The 21,683-nt window shown below is 52.5% G+C and overlaps 10 protein-coding genes across 10 annotated transcripts; 6 read left to right on the forward strand and 4 right to left on the reverse strand.

Annotated features, from left to right (window-relative positions):
- Positions 1–262: 262 nt before the first annotated feature.
- On the forward strand, positions 263–982 carry N7477_008299 (uncharacterized protein; the record flags this gene model as incomplete). Its single annotated transcript, XM_056969962.1, has 3 exons — positions 263–701; positions 764–825; positions 887–982. 3 exons carry the CDS (start codon positions 263–265, stop codon positions 980–982), a joined length of 597 nt encoding a protein of 198 aa, XP_056819994.1.
- Positions 983–1,569: 587 nt separating this feature from the next.
- N7477_008300 (uncharacterized protein) lies at positions 1,570–4,221 on the reverse strand (the record flags this gene model as incomplete). The annotated part of the gene is made up of 3 exons (XM_056969963.1): positions 1,570–2,368; positions 2,416–2,541; positions 2,594–4,221. The coding sequence occupies 3 exons, from the start codon at positions 4,219–4,221 to the stop codon at positions 1,570–1,572; spliced, it is 2,553 nt and encodes an 850-aa protein (XP_056819995.1).
- A 1,319-nt stretch (positions 4,222–5,540) lies between these two features.
- N7477_008301 (uncharacterized protein) lies at positions 5,541–7,351 on the forward strand (the record flags this gene model as incomplete). Its single annotated transcript, XM_056969964.1, has 2 exons — positions 5,541–6,463; positions 6,520–7,351. 2 exons carry the CDS (start codon positions 5,541–5,543, stop codon positions 7,349–7,351), a joined length of 1,755 nt encoding a protein of 584 aa, XP_056819996.1.
- Positions 7,352–7,651: 300 nt separating this feature from the next.
- N7477_008302 (putative SNF7 family protein (Cta1)) lies at positions 7,652–8,355 on the reverse strand (the record flags this gene model as incomplete). The annotated part of the gene is made up of 2 exons (XM_056969965.1): positions 7,652–8,236; positions 8,290–8,355. 2 exons carry the CDS (start codon positions 8,353–8,355, stop codon positions 7,652–7,654), a joined length of 651 nt encoding a protein of 216 aa, XP_056819997.1.
- Positions 8,356–9,860: 1,505 nt separating this feature from the next.
- Positions 9,861–13,633, forward strand: N7477_008303 (SAPS family protein; the record flags this gene model as incomplete). The annotated part of the gene is made up of 5 exons (XM_056969966.1): positions 9,861–10,129; positions 10,176–11,598; positions 11,655–11,792; positions 11,849–12,520; positions 12,962–13,633. 5 exons carry the CDS (start codon positions 9,861–9,863, stop codon positions 13,631–13,633), a joined length of 3,174 nt encoding a protein of 1,057 aa, XP_056819998.1.
- A 736-nt stretch (positions 13,634–14,369) lies between these two features.
- Positions 14,370–15,285, forward strand: N7477_008304 (uncharacterized protein; the record flags this gene model as incomplete). The annotated part of the gene is made up of 2 exons (XM_056969967.1): positions 14,370–14,911; positions 14,979–15,285. 2 exons carry the CDS (start codon positions 14,370–14,372, stop codon positions 15,283–15,285), a joined length of 849 nt encoding a protein of 282 aa, XP_056819999.1.
- A 10-nt stretch (positions 15,286–15,295) lies between these two features.
- Positions 15,296–16,486, forward strand: N7477_008305 (uncharacterized protein; the record flags this gene model as incomplete). The annotated part of the gene is made up of 1 exon (XM_056969968.1): positions 15,296–16,486. One exon carries the CDS (start codon positions 15,296–15,298, stop codon positions 16,484–16,486), a length of 1,191 nt encoding a protein of 396 aa, XP_056820000.1.
- Positions 16,487–16,829: 343 nt separating this feature from the next.
- On the forward strand, positions 16,830–18,450 carry N7477_008306 (uncharacterized protein; the record flags this gene model as incomplete). The annotated part of the gene is made up of 3 exons (XM_056969969.1): positions 16,830–17,090; positions 17,154–17,229; positions 17,294–18,450. The coding sequence occupies 3 exons, from the start codon at positions 16,830–16,832 to the stop codon at positions 18,448–18,450; spliced, it is 1,494 nt and encodes a 497-aa protein (XP_056820001.1).
- A 653-nt stretch (positions 18,451–19,103) lies between these two features.
- N7477_008307 (putative acetylornithine deacetylase (ArgE)) lies at positions 19,104–20,042 on the reverse strand (the record flags this gene model as incomplete). Its single annotated transcript, XM_056969970.1, has 1 exon — positions 19,104–20,042. One exon carries the CDS (start codon positions 20,040–20,042, stop codon positions 19,104–19,106), a length of 939 nt encoding a protein of 312 aa, XP_056820002.1.
- Positions 20,043–20,049: 7 nt separating this feature from the next.
- N7477_008308 (putative diaminopropionate ammonia-lyase) lies at positions 20,050–21,369 on the reverse strand (the record flags this gene model as incomplete). Its single annotated transcript, XM_056969971.1, has 1 exon — positions 20,050–21,369. The coding sequence occupies one exon, from the start codon at positions 21,367–21,369 to the stop codon at positions 20,050–20,052; it is 1,320 nt and encodes a 439-aa protein (XP_056820003.1).
- Between the last annotated feature and the right edge of the window lie 314 nt (positions 21,370–21,683).

Genomic DNA, 21,683 nt, shown 5'->3' on the forward strand with positions numbered 1-21,683 from the left:
CTTCACTTAGACTAATTAGAAAACAGAGAATGAATCAAAAAGAGAAGCGCTTACTGGTAAGCTTCCGTGGTACTTTGGCCCCGAGTCAGTAGCCGCTATTCACAGCCATAGCGCGGATGCGGAGGACCTGCGGAGAGCGGCAGATCAAATTATTTCTCGCCCGCGCGACTTCAACCAGTCAACCTCCGCCATCATCCCCAGAACCTGTCCAATATACACATTACGAACACCGCACGAGCCCAGACGGCCACCTTCACATTCCATGATCAGACAACTCTTCACAGCCGCCGCGCCGTCGGCGCGCATCGCATGCCCGCCCCTCAAGACCCAGATCAGACAACCATGGCAGCTCACTGTACGACCACATCCGTGCATCTCCCAGTCTCCAAACTCAACCTCATACCTGTTGACTCCGCAGAAACCCACAACTCTCTGCCTTTCCGCACGCCTCTTCTCTAGTACACCCATTCACCAATCGTCCCCCTTCCGCCTCTCCTCCGATAATCACACGCCCTCTCCGTTCGAAGAAGATCGCTACAGCAAATACAAGCCCAAGCGACAATGGCCCCCAGACATGTCGAAGCTCTCACCAAAACATCAGTTCCGACTGGAACGGAAGTACCGTCGGCGCGCGGCGCTGAAGTATGCTCGGCCCCAATTTGTGAAGGGCGTGCAGTTGGCGCAGTGGGCTATTATTGGATGTGAGTTTCGATCATTGATCATTGGTCAGTGTGAGACTAGGGTCGCTGACGAGGTCTTGCAGTTGTTGTGATCTACGCGGTTCTGTTCATGAATTGGGACACTAAAGATACGCCGTTTGATGGGGTAAGTACTTCTCTGCGTTTTGCTCACTTGATAGGAGTTGGACTGACAAATGTGTGTATAGATTCGCGAGAATGTATTTGCTAGTATCCGTGGCGTGTTCTCTGCGCCGCCGCCTCGTGGTCCGAACCAGGCTGATGAGAAGAACGAGTCATCTTAACGAACGCACCAAAATAATTGTGTTCTTTGTATATTGATGATGCTAGTCCATATTGTACACTACTAGAATAGATTCCCAGATCGCATCTTTCTCCATCTTCATCCCAGTTCTCATCTCCTACTAATTTACAAAATCGGGTACAATCAAAAAGCAAGTGACGAATCATTCAATTCTCATATCTGTCATTGATCAAAAGCCATGAGCAAATCGAGTCAGGACTGCAGGCGTCGCTATCCGTGAGAAGACGAGTGAGTAGATCACATGCATCAGTATCTCTCTCGATCTTCCCCGCCACCTGCACCGTAACTTGACTTCATTACATCATGGCCGCCAGGAAATTCTGGACTGAATATGCAACTCCATAGCAACACCAGTTATGCCAACGCCTGTCAGAAAATAAGACCAAAAGCAACTCCAATAGGGCGATTTCAGACGACCAGGATGAGCTGGCGCTGACCCTTAAGCAGATAACCGAAAAAACTCCGAGTCATGAGGCGTGTAAAAGATAGACAATATGAACGGGAGTGGGTAAAAAAAAAGACAAGAAGAGAAGAAGGTAGGTCTGACGGCTTATTTTGGTAGGACGTCTAAAGCCAACGCGGCATGTCGCTGGATGGGGTACCAGGAATGGAAATTAGACCGGCAAGAGGGACATCGAGGGCAAGGTGTAGCTGAGGTGGCTTTTCATCAAGCAGGCCCTTCTTGGGACTACCAGGAATCTTCTTGGGAGATTTGGAAGGTGAGCCTGGGTCGCCGGCGCGAGGACCCTCACGGACGGAAGTGTAGGCCCATCCATCTTCGGCCGCGGCAGCTACCCAAGTGCGCAGTCCGTCGTGGACGGCGGAGTAGAACTTCTCCTTGCATGTGCGGAGACTGCCTCCCATGACCTTCTCGAAGCCAGAAGTGCGAAGTTCAGATCGGAGCTGGTTTCGTGCTTCCGCCGTTGGCAAGGAGGAGATGATCGCGTTCAAGAGATCCAGATGCGAGGCGAGGTAATTGGTCGCATCCCATTCAACCCCCCCAACGTATGGAGCGGCGGGGACAGGGGGGCGAGGAGGAGGGAAGTGTCGCAGGTAGTAAGAGCGCGCGTCCGCGGGATGCTTCTCGACGAAAGGATCATCGGACTTAGGAGCGGGCTTGGGGAGCGGGATCACATTCAGATGGTGAAGAAAAATCCAGAAGACTTCCTTGGTGACATTGGAGACTTCCTTGGCCCATACGCGATATGGCCTAGACTGGTATATATTGGCGATGAAAGGGACCGGCTGGTTTTCCTCCTCAGGGGATGGGTCACGCAGGTATGATAGAATTCGTTCCGCCCGCTTGCTCGGGTCTTCATCAGGGCTTACTGGGGTCACTTGTGTGAACATCAGGTTCATAATGATGCTTCGTGTCGTGAATTCGCTTGGGCCCTTCTTTCCTCGTCAAACAACATCTTCAGTAACCTCGGGAAGAGGTCCGCCTCAATCGCAGCCAGATGGGCAAGAGCTGCAGATGTGGTGCAAAGCCCCTTGAGGCAAAGCAAAGCTTCGTGAAGGAGGGTGTCCTCGTGGTCCTCCCTGCATAGCTAGTCAGTAAGACATTCAAATAAATGAGACTGGGTATGCATACCTCCACTCCATATGCATGATACGATAGATGAGCTGAACGATCTCGTCCATGCCACCTTCGGCGATGAAGCCATCAACCCAAGCTACTGTCTCGTTCCGAAGTAGGAGACGAAGCTTGTGGATTTTTCCAACTTCGACCATCTCCGGCTTCTGGATCTCTCTCAAGTAGTGCACAAAGTCGGACGGATCAGCAGCGGTGTCGACAGCCGCCGCTTCATGCAGAGACGCCGTTGAGCCCACTGCGCTAAGGGCTGTATAAACGCCGACAGGCTGTGACAGATCGACCGAGCGTGGGCGGCTGAATGTCCCACTTTCGGGTCGTGCCTTCTTACCGGGAGACGATGAGCCTCTACCGAATGCGAAGCCACGGCTTCGAGAGCGCGAGCGTGAGCCCTTGCGGTCGTCAGATCGACGATCGTCCTTGGAATCCTTGCCACGTCCCCGACGGCTCTCTGAAGTTCCAGCACTGTGAGGCGTGCCATTCTCAATTCGGTCCTTCTGGATGAAGTCGGCTTTGATGTTGGTATCAAGGGACCGCATCTTGTCTCTCATGTTATGGGGGATGTTCCTCGCATCCAGCAACTTCTCGAACTCGCTCTCCAGATCCTTGGAGTTCAGGTGTTTCTGAACTTCTGCATCGCGATCCTTTGCGTTGAAGGCCGAGATTGCAGCCTGCACCCGAGACAGTCTCTTAGGAGCCTGCTCGTCTTTACACGGAGATGCTGCAGATGACTCCGGAGCAGATATCTTTCGAGACTTATCAGTTGTCCGGGCCTTAGCTGACGCACTATCATTCCGAGTGCTGTCACTGTCTCCCGAGGTTGAACGTTGCTCAGGCCCAAGATAATCCTTCATCTTTCTACCCCCGGTAAGAATGTCCGATTTTGGTCTTGCCCTGTGTTCGCTTGGTCTGGTAAGTGATGGCGGCTGCTGCTGGTAATCGTAGAAATTTCGTTGTTGGGCTGGACTGTATCCCTTCGGCGTGTAGAGTGACACCTCCTCGGCAACACTACGCCGTCTATCTGCGGTGGAATCATGTCTCGATTGCGGGACCGATTCGGGATAGGCCGGGGTTGCTGCCCAGATTGGCGATGGCGGTGGCATGCTATCGACGAGGTCTGTCGGGCTTCGATTCTCCTTGTCGCGGCTCTGCTTGGGGTTATCGCCTTTGCGTCCCCGCTGAGACCGCTTCAAAAGGGCAGAAAGACTAGTGGATGACTTGGTCTTTTTAGGAGACTTCTCATCCAGGTTTTCCTGGGGTACTTCCTCCGACTTTCGCTCCATGTAACTTCTCAATGATTTGAGAGAGACGGCACTTTTAGTCTTCTTATGCACAACCTTGCCGTTCTTGTTTCCGGTTTTGGGAGTTGGCACGTTATTCTCCCCGGCATCGCGGTTCAGGACGATTTCAGCTAGCGGAAGATGGCCTGAAGCCGGAGCAGGGCCCTCGGCAAAAGGAAAGGGTGCGGTGCCCACAGGTTTGCTCAAATGGAAGGGTGGGGGCAGGGCGTCGTCCGCGGACTGGTTCCTCTTATGAGGCTTGGACAACATGGTCCGGAAGACGGACGATCTGGTTGGAGAACGGTTGGCGTCGTCGAATATCCGTGGACCAGCGGTACTTGGCGCCATCGCTTATCACCTTTGACCAGCAACTGCAGCCTGTCAGTCCAGGTCCGACACGGGTAGAGGCAGGTCACACTCACGGGAGCTTTCAATGCAAGAAACCAGGACCACGAAAAGAAAAGGCAATAAGCAGAACTGGGCGGTTGAGTAACAGCCCCCGATAGAAGAAGAAAATAGCAAGAAACGAAAAGCAATGCAGGCTGAGAGGGGGAATAAGAGTAGGAAAACAATCCGAGCAGCCGGGGGCAATGTGAGGCGTGAGCTAGTGTCTTGCTGCCAACGGCAACATCGAGGATCGAGACTCCACTCAACTTTGGACCGAGAACAAGTCTAGTGAGGCCAAGCTTGGGGTTGGTTGGATCCCAAGGTGGAGGAGTAAACAACGTGCGGATAGACTCGTTGCTCCGGGCAACCGGCACCAGCGGTTCCAACGTGGACTTTTGAAACCTACAGACTAGACATGTCATTCTGCATCATTCTGGTAGCTTTATCCTCTTTTCTGGGGGTCTTGCATCAGTCCTCCTTGTCCTTGCATGTTGTGGTCTCGAATGTTTGTTTTGGAAGAATCCCAATTGAGCGTATTTACTTCTTGCACGCGCTCACATCATCACTCTACACCGTATGATCCTCGTACTTTATTACTTCTTTCAACTTAGCCTTAGTTGACGGGCCATTGCATCTCCGGCTCCAATGACCAACGGTGATCCTGCGTCTGTCTACTTTCCCATGACGAAGCCATTCGGTCTCTCATACCAGGATAGGCCTGTCGGTTTGCTCGTATATGCGCCGTGACGAGTAACCCAAGAGTCCAGGACCCAGGTCTTCTGACCGAGGGGATCTAGAATCCAGGACCTTGGAACCTGCCTTGTCCTACGAACATTCGTGTGCTTGCCAGGTATGACCCATAGGTTGACCGGTTATGGCGGAGGGGAAGATGCTCTCGGATGGTCCACCGCCGTTTGCAATGCCCCGCGATAGGGCGAGAAATGCGGGCGATCTTTAAATGTGCCCAGACCGCGGCCATTGCAGAACCCGGACCTCGAATCCTGGCTTGGGCTCAAAATCCTCAGATTACCGCATGAACTCGTTCAATATTACCAAATGACCATACACGGAATTCGTGTTTGCCCTGGTTCGCGACCTTCGGAAAGTGCGTCCAATGGTTAATAGGTGCTGCGCGACCAGAAAGTAGTCGGGCAGTTCCGGACTTTCTCCACAAGGTACTCGGCTTCCTGTCCTGCTCCAATCAGCGCTCCGACTTGCTCCCGAGCTGCGAAGACTTTAAGACAACAACTTGCACCCACGACAGACGCACCAAGCACACCATGAATTGCCCCTCGCGGAACGACGATACAATCGCCCATCCGGCTTGGAACCAGAGTCCACCCCCTTTCAGTCCGGACACCACCACCCGCAATGACTTCAACGGCCTTGCCAACGCTAGAGTCCACCGCAGACTTGCTGCCGGCAACGGTATAGGCACAGGAGAGGATACATTATCCTTAGACTCACGACCGCACAGTCTCGATGACCCGGACCCAATCAAGGAGAAGACTGCGAACGGTGAAGTGTTCGCCACGACCTCGGGGTGTGAACCACCTTCGAGGAACTGCGGATCACTCCACCGTCCTTTCAAATTCCAATCTTTCTTCTTCTCGTCCACTGCAAGCTGTGCTCGCAAAGTGGTCAAATTCGCCCGGTTTGTCGGGCCCGGCTTCCTCATCGCGGTCGCATACATCGACCCGGGAAACTATGCTACCGACGTTGCAGCCGGTGCGGAGTTCAAGTATGCCTTGCTGTTCATAGTTCTCTTGTCCAACCTCTTCGCAATTCTACTGCAGTCGCTGTGCATTAAGCTGGGATCCGTGACGGGTCTCAACCTGGCTGAAAACTGCCGCGCGCATCTGCCTCGCTGGCTGGTGTATTTCCTATACTTCTTATCGGAAGCGGCCATCATTGCAACGGATATTGCTGAGGTTGTCGGTTCTGCGATCGCACTGAACCTGCTCGGAGGCATACCCTTGGTAGCGGGCTGTGCTATCACGCTGGTGGATGTGTTCTTCTTGCTTCTCTTCTGGCGTCCCAACGGGTCCATGTGGGGGTTGCGCTTGTTTGAATTCTTTGTCATGGGTCTCGTTCTGGCCGTCGTTGTCTGCTTTTGCATTCAGCTGTCTCTCATCGAGAACCAGTCAGTTGGGGAAGTTTTCCGAGGCTATCTCCCTTCATCTGCCATTGTCCAATCCGAAGGGTAAGTCGACAACCCTTCTCACATTTGGGTGAATAACGACTAACCGTACAATATAGTCTCTACCAAAGCTGTGGTATTCTCGGTGCGACTGTCATGCCACATTCCCTCTTTCTTGGCAGTGGAGTCGTTCAGTCCCGTCTGAAAGACTTCGATGTCACCGAGGGCTACGTGCAGTCCACTGTGCCCCTGGGAAGCAATGGCGGTGAGGTTGAATACCGCCCTTCTATTCAGGCTATTCGTGGCTGCATGAAGTACTCGATCATTGAGTTAACACTGTCGCTCTTCACGTTTGCTCTTTTTGTCAATAGCGCTATTCTTATTGTCGCAGGTTCCGCACTATATAACGTTCCTGGCGGCGCTTCTGCTGACCTCTTCGGCATTCATGACTTACTCTCCACGTCAATTTCCAAGGGCGCCGCTCTCGTCTTCGCATTGGCACTTCTGCTGTCCGGCTTATCTGCTGGAATTGTGTGCACGATGGCTGGCCAAATGGTCAGCGAGGGTATGCTGAACTGGAGCATCAAACCCTGGCTTCGGCGACTCATCACTCGCTCCATCAGCATCATTCCTAGCATTATCATTGCCGCGGCGGTGGGCAAGGCAGGACTTGATAAGACCTTGACCGCGAGTCAGGTCGTTCTGAGTGTCATCCTGCCATTCGTTTCCGCTCCTCTAATTTGGTTCACCTGCTTCAACAAATATATGACCGTGCCCACCGTGCCCACCGTGCCCACCGAGCAAACCGGCGAAGGTGACGGACACGTTGAAGTTGAAAGAATCGGGATGCGCAATCACTGGGCCCTCTCCATCATCGCGGTGCTCGTCTGGTTACTCATTGCCGTGATGAATATTGCGCTGCTGGTACTGGTCGGTCTGGGAAAAGCTTGATCCGAAGCATCGCGATTATTACAAACTACACGTATTGTGTATGGCCACCCGCATCGCTACACGGACATCTGCTCTTGGACTTGCATTCGCTGCATTTACTGGCGCTACTGTATCATGGGGCTCCCCAGAGCACTCTGAACTTCACTAGTGACAAAATCACATTGATCAAAACGCTGTACATGAGATTGATGTCGCATTATTGTAACCTCAAAGTCCAAAGTATAAAGTATCCTCAACTCCGCATCCCATGATCGTAGCGCAAATTCATATATTCGCCTTTCTCAACGTTCCCACATCGGATTAACCGAGCCCACCAGCAGCCTCCTTCACCTGCTGATGCTCTGGCGGCTCATCAATAAACTGCGGAGGCGCAACCTCATCCTGCAAGAAACTTGGAACAGCGTCCTCTCCCATTCCCGTCTCAAACATCGATTCTTCGCCTAAGGCTTCCAATTCCGCATCCAGATCCGCCTCATCAACCTCCTCGGGCACATCATACGCCCGCGAGATACTCTCCTGGATCTCATTCCCAACTTCCATCAAATCGGCCATCTCGTCCTGCATCTGCTCGATCTTGTCGATGTCGACCTTACCATACTGCTTCTTCAGCTCTTTCGTCGTCGTCTTCATTGCGTCCACCGTAGTCATCACGTTCTTCAGGTTATCCTGCATCATGCCTGCCTGCTCCATGTTCCATGACTGCTGCGAGAGCTGGTCGCGCTGGCTCTCGTATTGTTTCCGGCGTTGGAGGACCTTGAGGGCTTTCTGGCGCAGAGCGTTCTTGCCCGGTCCATCTCGCATCTTGGCGAGCTTGGCTTGGTATGTTGAGAGTTCGGAGTTGAGCGCGGCGAGCTTGACGTCGATGCTGGAAATGCGGTCGTCGACCTGATGTCTGTAGTTAGTGAGGTGCACGGGTATTGTTCATTTAAAAGCAGTACCTTAGTAATTGCTCCATCTAGAGTCGGCTTGGGAGCCGCACTTTTTGTGCCGAATAGACGATTCATGCTGGCTGATCGGAGGACGAGGGGCAAGATGCAGACGGTGATGGGTGATCGAGGATGTAGGTGCAACTCTCGTAATCGCCGGTGTGACTGGTAGTAGCCTACGCGTAGCTGAGTACGGTGCAACTGAGTAGACGACTTTAGTCGAGGACTATAAGTAACTCGATTGTACACTTCTACAGGCACCGATAAATGCTGAGGGCGACGTCAGTAAAGGCCTCAGGCCGTATGTTCTCACGTGATCTATCTCTATGAACACGGCCGAGTCGATTGTACAGACATTCGTTGATCATAGCTAATACGATATGCCTGATCCGGAAAATGAAGCTGGCCTGCTGGCATGCAACGCCTTCTGATGCACCACAATTGTCATTCGGGACTTCAGATGTTTGGGCATGGATTGGGCACTGGACGGGGCCGGATCGAGTTGCGGGTACATCTCACTCAATGCAATTCGGGCGCGTGAGAAAGTACCCAATACTCGTTTTGCCATGCCCACATCCCACATCATGGCCCAGATGACCAAGGATGAAGACAGGCGGGGAGGTCGTACGTCTTTTGCGTAGCATTGTATTCATTTCATAGTCCATGTGTGATATACATGTTCCAGCCTCCAGAATCGCCCTTAATGAAGTGTCCTCTCCCCTCCCAGCAATCCAAGGATGATACCGAGGCCGATACTCCGTACGCAGGGATGTCCAGCCGCATATGTAGTAGTGATCGCATTGGGCGTAAAATAAAGCTCGCGGCTTTGCTACTTTGATTTGAATACGAATACTTTCAAATTCAATGGACAAAAAGAGAGGACACAAACCCCACAGAATATCCACCATAATGGCTTTGTATGAACCGTGCTTATCTGCGCTGCTCGGGGCTGCGATCCCCCGCTGATTACGATTACTCACGCCTGCTGCTGCTGGCTCGTGGCTTTATCATCTTTCACCTTTCTCGCAACTTCAGCTTGATTCTTGGATGGCCCGGCGTTGAAAGACGGAAAGACCTGCATTCCCGCACTTGGAACGGCCCCTCTTTCTTTTTCCCCTTACAACTTCAAAACCCTCGATTTCTCCTCCCTCTTTTCTGCGTCACTGCCTTAGCCCCGAAAGTACGTCGCTAAATTGTTCTTTGCCCACCTCCCCTCATTTGCTCCTCTGGCTCTGGCTGGGCCGTTCTTGTGAGGTTCCGCACTTTGAGGTGCACCCCATCAGCTCCGTGCTTGATGCAACCAGCCCCATCCGATCGATCGCTGACCCCAGACCCAGCGTCAAATTCGCTTCGACTTGATATCATTCCGCTTCTCCGATCTCTATCATTCGCCACGGCCTGAGTCCGACTCTCCCTTGGGCTTGCGCAACTCCCTGTGTGTGGACACACCGGCGTGTCGCCCTGCCGGCGAAACTCTCTTCCCGCAGTCAACCTGTGTACCATAGAACACTCCGTTACGATATCTCGGAGATCTGCGAAACGACCCGTCCCATGAATAGTGCTTCCTGGCCATATAATCCATCATGTTCTGGCGTTTTGGGGGATATGCAAGTATCTCCACCATCGATACCCTACTCGACAAGCCCGAGGTCACCCTTGAAGACCTGCTGGATGAGCCGGAGATAATCCAGGAGCTGAAACAGCATAATACGAAACTCATAGAATTTCTACGCGAGGATCATGTCTTGAAACGGCTTATGGACTATGTCACTGCACCAAGCTTGGTGAACGACGATGAAGAAAATGACGACGAAGCCCACGAATCGGGCGCTACGAAGGGAAAAGGCGCCGAGTCTGCGTCCAACGAAAAGACTGTCAACGAAGACAATGATGAGAAGGAAGAGAGAAGGAACGGACCCATTGAAGAGTGTGCTGGACCCCGAGGACCTCGAGAGAGTTGAAAAGAGTCGCTTGAAGCATGCGTATGTTGCGTGCGAGGTTCTTTCTTCGGAGACTTGGTCCATCTTGGAGTCTATTATGGCAAACCCCGCTTACCTACGCGACTTCTGGGGCTTTCTGCGACGATCCCCGCCGCTCGACTCCATACAGGCCTCCTATTTTACTAAAGTGAACGAGACCCTGCTCGATAAAAAGACTGAAGAGATGTTGGAATTCCTGAGGTCGTTGGATGGAATTGTTCCTGCACTGCTGCAGCACGTTGATAATCCTATGGTCATGGATTTGCTCCTGAAGATCATCAGCCTGGAAAAAGCTGAGGGCGGACAAGGCACCGTGGATTGGCTGCAGTCTCAGGACCTGATACCGACTCTGCTGTCATTCCTTGCGCCCGACTACCCAGGCTCCGTGCAGACCTCTGCAGGCGATTTCCTCAAAGCTATCATCACTATCTCCGCAAACGCGACTCCCAACGACCAGTCATGCATCGGACCTAACAGCCTGACGCGCCAATTAGTCTCTCCTGAGTGTATCCAGCTGCTGGTCAATGCGATGTTGAAGGGCGGTAACCCGCTAACTGTGGGTGTTGGGATCGTGATTGAGGTCATTCGGAAGAATAACTCGGATTATGATCCGGAGAGTATGGGCGGCCCCGAGTCTATGCCTACGCCTTACGATCCAATCTACCTTGGCCACTTACTTCGAACATTCGCCAAGCACATTCCCGACTTCATGACACTGATCCGGAGCTCAAAGCACACAATTCACGATGGTACCCAGCTGAAGACTGTCGACCGAGGGCGTCTCAGCTCCGCATGGGGCGCAACTATCGAGCCCCTTGGCTTTGATCGTTTCAAGACTTGCGAGTTGATGGCGGAGTTGCTGCACTGTAGTAACATGGGCCTTCTCAATGAGCCAGGCAGTGACGAATATGTCCGGCACCGCAATGAGGAGCGTGAGAGACTGATTCGCAATGGATTCTTCAACCCCAACCGTGAGGAGCATGAGGGTCTGGAATACAACGACACTGCAGACTTCACAAATGGCTCGATCATGGACAGCGGATCGCCTGAGGCTCGCAAGGCTGAATTGCAACATGCTGGCGACGAAGAGGGCTTTGAGGATGTTGGTGCCTCTGGCGATCTGGCTAATGAGAAAGAAGAAGGCAAAGCAGAAGCTTCATCGGAAACTGCTGCTGAGTCTCTCCCCACGGAAAAGACCGAGACCGAGACCGGTGCTCCGGCTCCACCTACTGGTCTCGCAGACCAGGTCGGCGAAATTAAGCTTGAAAATGAAACCCCAGAGAAAGAAGCAATTGTATCAGACCAAAAAGATCAGAACACAGCCTCTGCCCAGCCAGAGGATGTGCCGCCCCTCTTTTCGCCTCGAAGGAACAATCCACGGAAGCTGTATCCGCCCAGGAAACCGGAACAGCCAACGATGGGGGCGCCGAAGATGCCGCGGATCAGTATATCCAATACGACACGGATGGACATCCCGTGGTCGGAGATTATTTAAAGATCCAGTTCGTCGAGAACAAGGTCGTGCCCACAATACTGGTAAGTGCCTTAATACGCCCAAAACACCTAGGCTCTTCCTGACTGTATTACACCAGGGCTTTTTCTTCCGATTCCCGTGGAACAACTTCCTTCATAATGTTGTGTACGACGTGGTCCAGCAGGTTTTCAACGGTCCCATGGAACGCGGGTACAACCGCGCCCTCGCCATCAACGTATTCGAACATGGCCAGATTACGAATGCCATTGTCGAAGGCCAGAAGCGCAGCGACGAGGCCCAAAAGACTAAGCAGATTCGCCTTGGCTACATGGGCCATCTTACCCTGGTTGCAGAGGAAGTCGTTAAATTTAGCGAACGCCACCCGCCTGAGCTGCTTTCACGTTCCGTTATGGAATCAGTACTGAACCCGGACTGGATTGACTACGTCGAGCAGACCCTCTCCGAAACTAGGGAACGGGATAACGCCATTCTAGGCGGCGTGCGTCCAGACATGGCTGTTGGGCCTCGACAGACGGTCATCAGCTCTGGTCAAGGCTTCAACAGCAATTCTTCCAACGCGCTAGCTGAAGCCGGACTCAATGGTGGGATCGGGTCCTCTTCCTTCCAAGGCTTTGATCTTAACCAGGGCAGTGTCTCCGGAGGAGCATTCGGCGGTGCGGGTTCCTCACTATTGAGCGGCTTTGCTAGCTCGAGTGATGATGACGAGGATGAAGAAATGGAGGACCAGGATGAACGAGATGCCGGCATTGTTGAAAGCGAGAATGAGAATGTGAGTAAACGTTTCTCAACGAAACATTGATAGGTGCGAGTCGTGACCGACGTGCGCGTGCGCTGCCCCCGATTTTCAACCTCCCTTGCCCTCAAATCCCCAACAAGATGCGGGCATATTGGCTTGGACGATGCCGACATGGGTTACGAGTGCTTTGGCTCGGGCGAAGATTTGATTTACTTGTCGTCTTGACCCTGGTCTCTCGCTATCTCTTGTTCGGGAAATTGTTTGATTTTCGCCAGGATTGGATTTCTGGGTACCACCTCAGTCTTCAACGCATCGTATCCTTGTCTATTCTGCTTTTGTCGACGTCTTGTCTATCTCGGGCTTCGCGCTTTGAGTTGGTGCTCTTTTCATAAACCTCTTCCCTGCCATCCTTCCTCCAAAATTCGTCATCATCCTTCAAGGCCCGACAATCTTACTGACTTTGACTGTTGCCAGGTGACCTCGAACACTGCGAGCCAGCCCATTCCCATTTTACCACCGCCTCCGGCTCCTTTGAGCCTTGGTCCCTCTCGAGCTCGACGCCAGCTGGCAGCACGCCTTGCCGCCCAGAAGCAGCAAACAAGTGAGAACGCAGACGACGAAGAGGACGATCAAAGAATTGAACAGGACGACCGTCATGAATCCGATTGGCCTAGTAATCCATTCGTCATTGCAGGAGTTGATGATGATGGCGAAGGAGGCTCGGCGTTCCCCAACTCCGACTTTCCGGCCAGCGCAGATATGGCCTCTCCCACGTTTCCCGAGTCGGGTTTCAGCCCACCTGACTCACTGTCCAATTCATCCGATGAGGATGGGGACGGTCGTTCAGAAGCTGTGCGAAGGAACGTCCGCATGCCCCTGGAAGTCGAAGATGAAGACGATGAGATGGGCGAGATGGTCGGACCCAGTGCTACTGGAATGATCGATTCAGATGACGAAGATGAAGCCATCATCAATGAGTCATTGGGCTATTCTAACCTCCCTGGCCAGTCACGCTACAGCGGCTTCCGCCGACAGCGCGCCGTGAGCTCCCATTTCGATGACGACCAAAATGACAGCAGTGACGGCGAGGATGACGGGCTAGTGGAGATCTTAGTCCCAGGCCGCAAATCCTCAACCTCCAACTAGGCCCAGGATGATAGTCTTATCTGTTGCTCATATTTTGCGTCTCGCATTTCTTGCTGCGTCTGCTCACGCCTATAACGTTTTTTTCATCGTGAAGAAGAGTCTTCGGGGATGCTCTTTCTTCCTTTTTTGCTAGTTGGGGGATGTTTACATCCATGCTGTTTTGGGCGGCATGGCATCTGCACATATTTTCCATCTTTGGTTGATCTTTTAGAGAGATCTGCATGATGATGGCCTTTATTTTTTTTTTATCCGCCATGGTGTTTATCTCTTTCGCATCGTGGGAGAGACAAGTGGTCTTTTGGTTAGGGGAGGTGATGACCTTGTACGATAGTTGGCAGTAGACAGAATCGATGCTTTGCAATATTTCACACTAAGAATTGGAAGTTCCTCCATTCTCAATCATCTCACGATGCTTTTCTTTATCTCCATACACTCTGAAGTTGGCTACATTTTCTGACATCGTTGTCTTTTCAGGGTGGACGTTGAGTGCATCTCCCGCGCACACAAAAAAGTGGGTCCCACCCGCGGAATCTTTTGACGAACAGTGATATCACTTACTTCGGCTTCTCACTTGGAGCCTCGCGTCAGACCTGACTGGGACTCTCAATCTTTCCCAGATCGTCATTCTCGAGTCTTTTCTGTACTCACACATTGATCACCCGCGATCTGAAACCTTGATTGCGTCTCTCTGTGAATCTATCTCGCACCTTCGAATATTCTTCGGGACTTCGCGAGAATGCTCTCACTGGAGCTCCACAAAGAGCTTGAGAAGTGGTCAGCAAGTCATGGTGGCTCGATGCATGATGCCGTCGTGATTGCCCACGATGAACAGCGCGGCGTCCACATGCAAGTCAGATCTGACTGGCCCAAAGCCATAGAGCCAGAGACCCGCGCTATCAGTACCCCACTGGGTATTACAATGTCCTACTACAATGCGATTGACTATAGGTCTAACAAAGGGTCATACTTCAGTCACGATGTGAAGCTCCCGCAGGCGTTTATTGAAACCGTGGGCTCAGAAGAAACTTTTGCCTTTTTCCTGATGGGCCAGTACCTCCGAGGAGAAAAGGGCTTCTGGTACCCTTACTTGCGGACCCTTCCTCAGCCTGGTCAACTGAACACGCCGTTGTTCTTTGACCAGGAAGATGCTGACTGGATTGAGGGTACGGGGGTCATCGAGGCTTCCCATTTCAGATACGCAATCTGGGATAAGAAGTACGAGGAATGCATTTCGATGCTTGAGAGACTCGAATTCGAGAAATATGAAGACTACACCTGGTAAGTGACATCCTTGGATCATGAAGAGTACTATCAGATCATTCGATATTAATCGCTAGGCTTTCAGGGATCTCTACCTGTGGGCTTCGACTATCATTACCTCTCGCGCATTCTCAGCAAAGGTCCTGGCTGATGGAGTAGAGGCGTCCGACCTCCCTGAAACCGGAATATCGGTTCTACTTCCGCTGATCGACCTCCCCAATCACCGCCCCCTCGCCAAGGTCGAGTGGCGTGCTGGAACCCAGGACGTTGGATTAATCATCCGGGAAGATATTCGACCAGGAGAAGAGATCTCCAACAATTACGGACCGCGCAACAATGAGCAGTGTGAGTGTGTCAACGAGGTTAACATTATGGATCAAATGCTTACTTAAAATAGTGCTCATGAACTATGGCTTCTGCATCATGGATAACCCAACAGATTACCGTATCATCAAATTGGGCGTAGGGCAAGACAGTCCGTTGGGCAAGGCCAGAGCGCGCCAGATCCAGATGTTCCCAGCTGCTGCCAAGAATCACGATGAGCACTACTACATCTTCAACATCTTTTACCCGCTTCTGTCCCCAAACCGCCCTATGGAACACTCGATCTTCTCTCCAGCACTGTTCGATGCATTGACCATTATGCATGGCAATGAGCGTGAGAATAGGAGCATCGAAATTGACGAAGGATCGATAATTATCCCCCAGACATATGGCAACGGACGCTGTGCACTGGCAGCCTTGGCACAGCTAAGCCACGAGCTGATTGCGCATATCATGCAACTTCAAGATTCTGGGAGAGACCTGCCATCGGAACCAAAGAACGTTAGACAGATGTTTTGCAAGGTCTACCGTGACGGCCTGATCACCATGGACAAGACAGCACTGATCATCGCGACTTGGACGATTGCACGCGCGAGAGCCCTCAACCGTGGCGAAGAATGGGCCGACACTAAGTCCCTACTCGAAGAGCATTTGTCACATATCCCCAAAGGCCACTTCTCAGATCATGTCATGTCTCAACTCCAAGTTCGTATTCTCGAGCGTACCTCTTTGCTTCCAAAGAACGGTCAACTTTTCCGAATCGGAGAACTTTATAGTCTACTGCCAGAGAAGATGCAAGCCCCGGCCCAAGCTTGCTTCAATGCTGTGCTCGGATACATTCAGAATCATGTCCCTGGGCTGGCAGTCGACCCGCAAAGTCTCTTCTCGCTTGTTGTGGGTATCCTGGTGGCAACTTGCCAGTCACCTCAGGCCAAACCCAAGCTTTCACCGCGTCTGACAAAATGGGTTGGTTTCCTTCTCGAGCAATACCCAGCGCCTACAGTACTTGATGTGGAGCATGTGGTGGGAAGAGAAAACATTGATGCAATGGGCCAGGTGGTAAGCAATTCGATGGCTCGAGCATGGCTGGACGAGGCTGGAGTGACCTGGATTGGTCCGGAGTCCACCTGGATGAAGCCCGGCTGGCTCCAGTGGGCATGGAAGGTGGCCAAAGAAGAGATGGTGCTTTTACCTTTGGAGCCATTGCGCGTGCTGGTGACAGAAAACCCCCCCGATGCAGAAGCAGGCGGTTGTGTACGTGCCAAATGAGTGATTCGAAACGAGGTTAGCATGGGACAAGGGATTTATACAAAGACAATTCCAAATGGTATGGTACATATTGACGAATGTCAAGAGAGCATGAACATCAGAAAGATGAGCATGTAAATATGAAAACGACATAGTAGACTAGGAGGGAGATTTCCCAAAACGGAAGGCACGTCATGATCGAACTGGACAAATGCTGAGTAATACAGTCACATGACAGGTAGCCAATCACGGGCCTCGTAAAGACGGATCGTTAATCAGAACGCAGGAATTGCCTCAAGCTCCCCCTTCCCTGCCTCCTCAGGACCGCTCGATCTTCCCCCACGAATCGCCTCAATCCGCCAACATGATATCTCGAGCGGCGGCTCCCACCTCCTCCACCCTCACCAACCTCTCCGCCCGCTCCCTTCGCGCCCAAGGGACGGCCGCCCGCTCCTTCGCAACCGTGCAGGAGGCTCCTCCCGTGCGACACCATGGAGGGCTCAAGGACCAGGACCGCATCTTCACCAACCTGTACAACCACCACGGTACTGACCTCAAGTCGGCTATGAAGTATGGTGGCGATTGGCACCGCACAAAGGACATGGTGCTGAAGGGTCACGACTGGGTGGGTTACATCTCGGATCGACGGATTTTCTGAAATCGACGTTTGCTGATGGTTTTTGGATAGCTCATCTCAGAGATCAAGGCCTCTGGTCTCCGTGGTCGTGGTGGTGCTGGTTTCCCCTCAGGGCTGAAATACGTAAGTGAGAAGTAGCAGTGAGACGCGCTTGGTGATTGATTGCCGGGCTAACCCGGCACGCAATTTAGTCGTTCATGAACTTCAAGGATTGGGACAAGGACCCTCGCCCCGTTACTTGGTCATCAACGCAGATGAGGGTGAGCCCGGTACTTGCAAGGATCGCGAGATCATGCGCAAGGACCCCCAGAAGCTCATTGAGGGCTGCTTGGTGGTCGGCCGTGCTATGAACGCCAACGCCGCCTACATCTACATTCGTGGTGAGTTCTACCACGAGGCGACCGTTCTCCAGCGCGCTATCAACGAGGCCTACGCCGCTGGCCACATCGGCAAGAACGCTTGCGGTACCGGCTACGACTTCGATGTGTACATCCACCGCGGTATGGGTGCCTACGTTTGTGGCGAGGAGACCTCCCTGATTGAGTCTCTTGAGGGCAAGGCTGGAAAGCCCCGTCTCAAGCCCCCGTTCCCCGCTGCTGTCGGTCTTTTCGGTTGCCCCAGTACTGTCACCAACGTCGAGACCGTCGCCGTTGTCCCGACCATCATTCGACGCGGCCCCAGCTGGTTCTCATCCTTCGGTCGTGAGCGTAACGCCGGAACTAAGCTGTTCTGTATCTCCGGACACGTCAACAACCCCGTCACCGTCGAGGAGGAGATGTCCATTTCCTTGCGCGAGCTGATCGAGAAGCACTGCGGTGGCGTCCGTGGTGGCTGGGATAACCTCTACGCCGTTATCCCTGGTGGTTCTTCCACCCCGGTCATCCCCAAGTCCGTTGCCGACGATCAGCTTATGGACTTCGACGCCCTGAAGGACTCCCAGACCGGTCTGGGTACCGCCGCCGTCATCGTCATGGACAAGTCCACCGACATTGTCCGCGCCATCTCCCGCCTGTCCCACTTCTACAAGCACGAGTCTTGCGGCCAGTGCACTCCTTGCCGTGAAGGCAGCACATGGACCATGCAGATGATGCAGCGTCTGGAGACTGGTAACGCCCGTGAGCGTGAGATCGACATGCTCCAGGAGTTGACCAAGCAGGTTGAGGGCCACACCATTTGTGCCCTTGGCGAGGCCTTCGCTTGGCCCATCCAGGGTCTGATCCGTCACTTCCGCCCGGAGCTGGAGAAGCGCATCCGCGAGTACGAGAAGGAGCTCGGTGCGGCCCCCTACGCCGGTGGCTGGCACCCGAACAGCCGTGCTGAGGGCAAGTTGATCTCCCCCGGCATGTAGAATCCTCTTCACCTCTTATCTCCCACTATTACGCCCTCCTTCTCCCCCATGTTGTCACTCAAAAACGATGCAGAAGACGGTTTGGTTTTCTATCTGTTATTAGATCACTCTGGACCTGCCCTTGCCGGCTAATTTGTCAGTCTGGTCGAGGGTGAGGTTGTCTCTATATTTTCCTTACTCTCTCCTATTCGATCCCCTTTCTGTTGCGTCTAGGATCTCCTTTCATGTACAGTCGGTAGCAAATTGATGCATTTTATGTCTTCAGCGATGTCTGCTCGCGTAGTCTACTATGCTTACCAGACTGACAGAGTTGCACTGGCGGCGAAATGACCCGTCAAGTTTGAAATGATGTCCAATTTCTAGCCGCTGTCTGCCTGTCCAGGTGGGTATAATACTTGATTTTGGTGTTTAGTTGAATCTGGTTTGGCCATCGGGTGGCTACAAGACTACAATTGTCCTCCTGCAATACTGACCAAGAAAATTGATTCTTAAGATAAGGGGGAATGTATCAGCGGCATGCTACAACAATTGATCATGATCCAGTCGAGGGCGTGGATTTGACGATCTAGCATATGCCGATTGATGTGTCTGCGTCTATTTGAAAGGTGGTTGATGTGATCAATCAGCAGTGATCACTGTGTACCGGTCTATGTTCAACCACAGATGTCCAAGGCCAATGACTTATAAATCATTTCCATCCGCATCAAACTCTCAACCTCGACCCATTCCTCCTTGCTATGTAATCCCTCGCCAGAAGGCCCAAACACAATTGATGGGACCCCCGCTGCATCTAACAGAGCAGCATCGCACCAGAAAGGTGCACTTTTGACGACAGGGTCGCCTCCGAGAATTCTAGATGCGCTTGCAACAGCCTTTTCCACAAGAGGATGATTTTTTGCAAGTTTCATGGTTGGCCGAGACATGATTATATATGGGTCCTGAAATTTGAAGCGGGGGTTCTCCAAAGACACATTCTTCAGCAACTCATTGACGTCCTCCAGGATTGACTTTTCGGTCTGAACGGGAATGGTACGGAACTCGAGCGTGATCGTGCACATCGCAGGATAAGACGATGGTTCTTCCCCACCACGGATCAGACCGCAATGCACCGAGGCCTGACCTAAGAGGTCATCAACAGGGAGTTGAGCTTGATAGTGTTCAAGGGCTCGAAGGAACCATCCCGCGTTAAGGATAGCGTCTTCTCCAACAGAAGGGTCAGAGCCGTGGGCGGCGACTCCCAAGATATTGACTTCGATCCAAGCAAATCCCTTATGCGCGGTTGCAATGGCCTGCATCGTGGGCTCAGCAACGACTGCGGCGTCCGCGCGCCATCCGGCTGCGATGATATCCTGCGTTCCCTGAGAAGCATCCTCTTCATCGGATACGGCCGCGACAATAACGTCACCGCGAAGAGTATGACCACTTTGCTTAATTGACGCGACAGACGCGAGGATTGCAGCAAGGCCACCCTTCATATCCAAGCTACCTCTACCAAAGATTACTTGCTTGCCATCTTTCATTCCTAAGATGCCAGAGAGAGGATCTTTTTCGTACCCGGACAGGCTGACTGTGTCCATATGGCCATTGAACATGATTGATTTACCTCCTCCGCTTCCTCGGAGCACCCCCCACGATTGACGGGCGTCCAGCGAATGGCTCGATGCGGTGATATTCAATATCCCGATGGGCGAACCACGCAGACAAATAATCGGCAATCTCACTCTCGCCGGCGCCATCGCTCACCGACAAGGTAGGATTGGAAGAGTTGATGCGAGTGAGTACCTGCGTCAAATCAACTGCGTCTTCAATGGAAACGTCGCGAGGGGTCTGGTATTTGCGTGCGCCCTCGGTGGCCAAAAGAACCACAATAGAGTCTTCATTCAGGACCGTAGACCGTTCTTTGTCTGCAGCCAGGCAGCGGAGGGCGGCTAAAGAAGCACCACCGCAAGGCCCAGTATCCACTGCCCTGGAAGTGAGATACTGAACTGCGAGGTGGCTCTCATAGGACGACACTGTGACACATGCATCGACAAGACGTTGCAGGTCAGGCCAAGCGGTTGACGAAACAGTACCACAGTTCATGCCATCCATGATAGTGTCAGAAGTCTGCACCGGGATCAACTTCCCGGCACGCAGACTAGAGAAGAGAGAAGGTGCAGAGTCAGGCTCAACGGCAACCACCGAGACAGGCCTTTCCCTTGACTTGCAATGTTGTGTGACCGCATGCGCAAGGCTGCCGACACCAACAGGAGTAACCACCACACTTGCAGATAGACCTAGCTGAGAGAGCTGCTCTTCAACCTCGATCATCATAGTCGAGTATCCCTCAACGATCCAAGCGGGGATATCCTCGTACCCCTCGAATGCAGTATCCTGAATCAGGAAAGCATTTTCAATATGGCGTGATTGATCAAAGGCTTCTTGAACTGCCATATCATACGAGCCCTGGGAAACAAAAACACGAGCGCCTTCACCAGTAATGAAGCCCTGTGTGGTCTCGTCCATGGATCGGGGAACAAAAATACGCGCTTCGATGCCCATCAAACGGGCCATGAAAGCAACTGCTCTTCCGTGATTCCCTTCTGTCGCTGCAAACAAGACTAACGAATTTGTCTTAGCTTGGATAGAGACGTCGTCTAGAGAGGCAGTTGTTGGAAGTCCAACTTGCCGAGCAATAGCTCGGAAACAGCCCCACGACGCGCCGAGAGCCTTGAAAGCAGGAAGGCCGAATCTGTTACTTTCATCCTTGACGTAGATTGCACGAATACCGAGTTCCGTGGCAAGCTCGTTCAGAGACATAAGCGGGGTTGGGGCATAATTTGGAAGCGATCTGTGAAACTCGGCGAGGCCTGGCACTGGAGACCATTCACAGCGCTCACCTGTCGCGGGGTTCACATAGATGGGCCGCCTTGATGACATTCTGTCGGTTTAGGGCAAGCCGGACGTACGATTGATGTCAAACGGTAATTCTACGATAATTATAGGAAGCGAGACGTCTCGACTTCGCGTCCGGGTGGATCGTGAGCCTTCTGTGTACATGTAGCGCCTTCCAACGACATCGTGTTCGGCTATCTATGGTGGGGACCACGGAAAGTCAATTGAGTATCTAAAATTGCGATCGAATGGTGTAGAAGAAGCTGTTTTGGCTTGTATTGAGAACTTTCTGGTTCCAAGGATCAATCCGTCCTCGGAGATATAAAGTGCCTACCAGTAGCGATCTCACTGAATATGTA

This window comes from Penicillium maclennaniae, assembly GCF_028827695.1.
Source record: "Penicillium maclennaniae strain IBT 15551 chromosome Unknown utg000007l:1.0-4884863.0:1.0-4888362.0, whole genome shotgun sequence".
In the NCBI taxonomy this organism is placed as follows: domain Eukaryota; kingdom Fungi; phylum Ascomycota; class Eurotiomycetes; order Eurotiales; family Aspergillaceae; genus Penicillium; species Penicillium maclennaniae.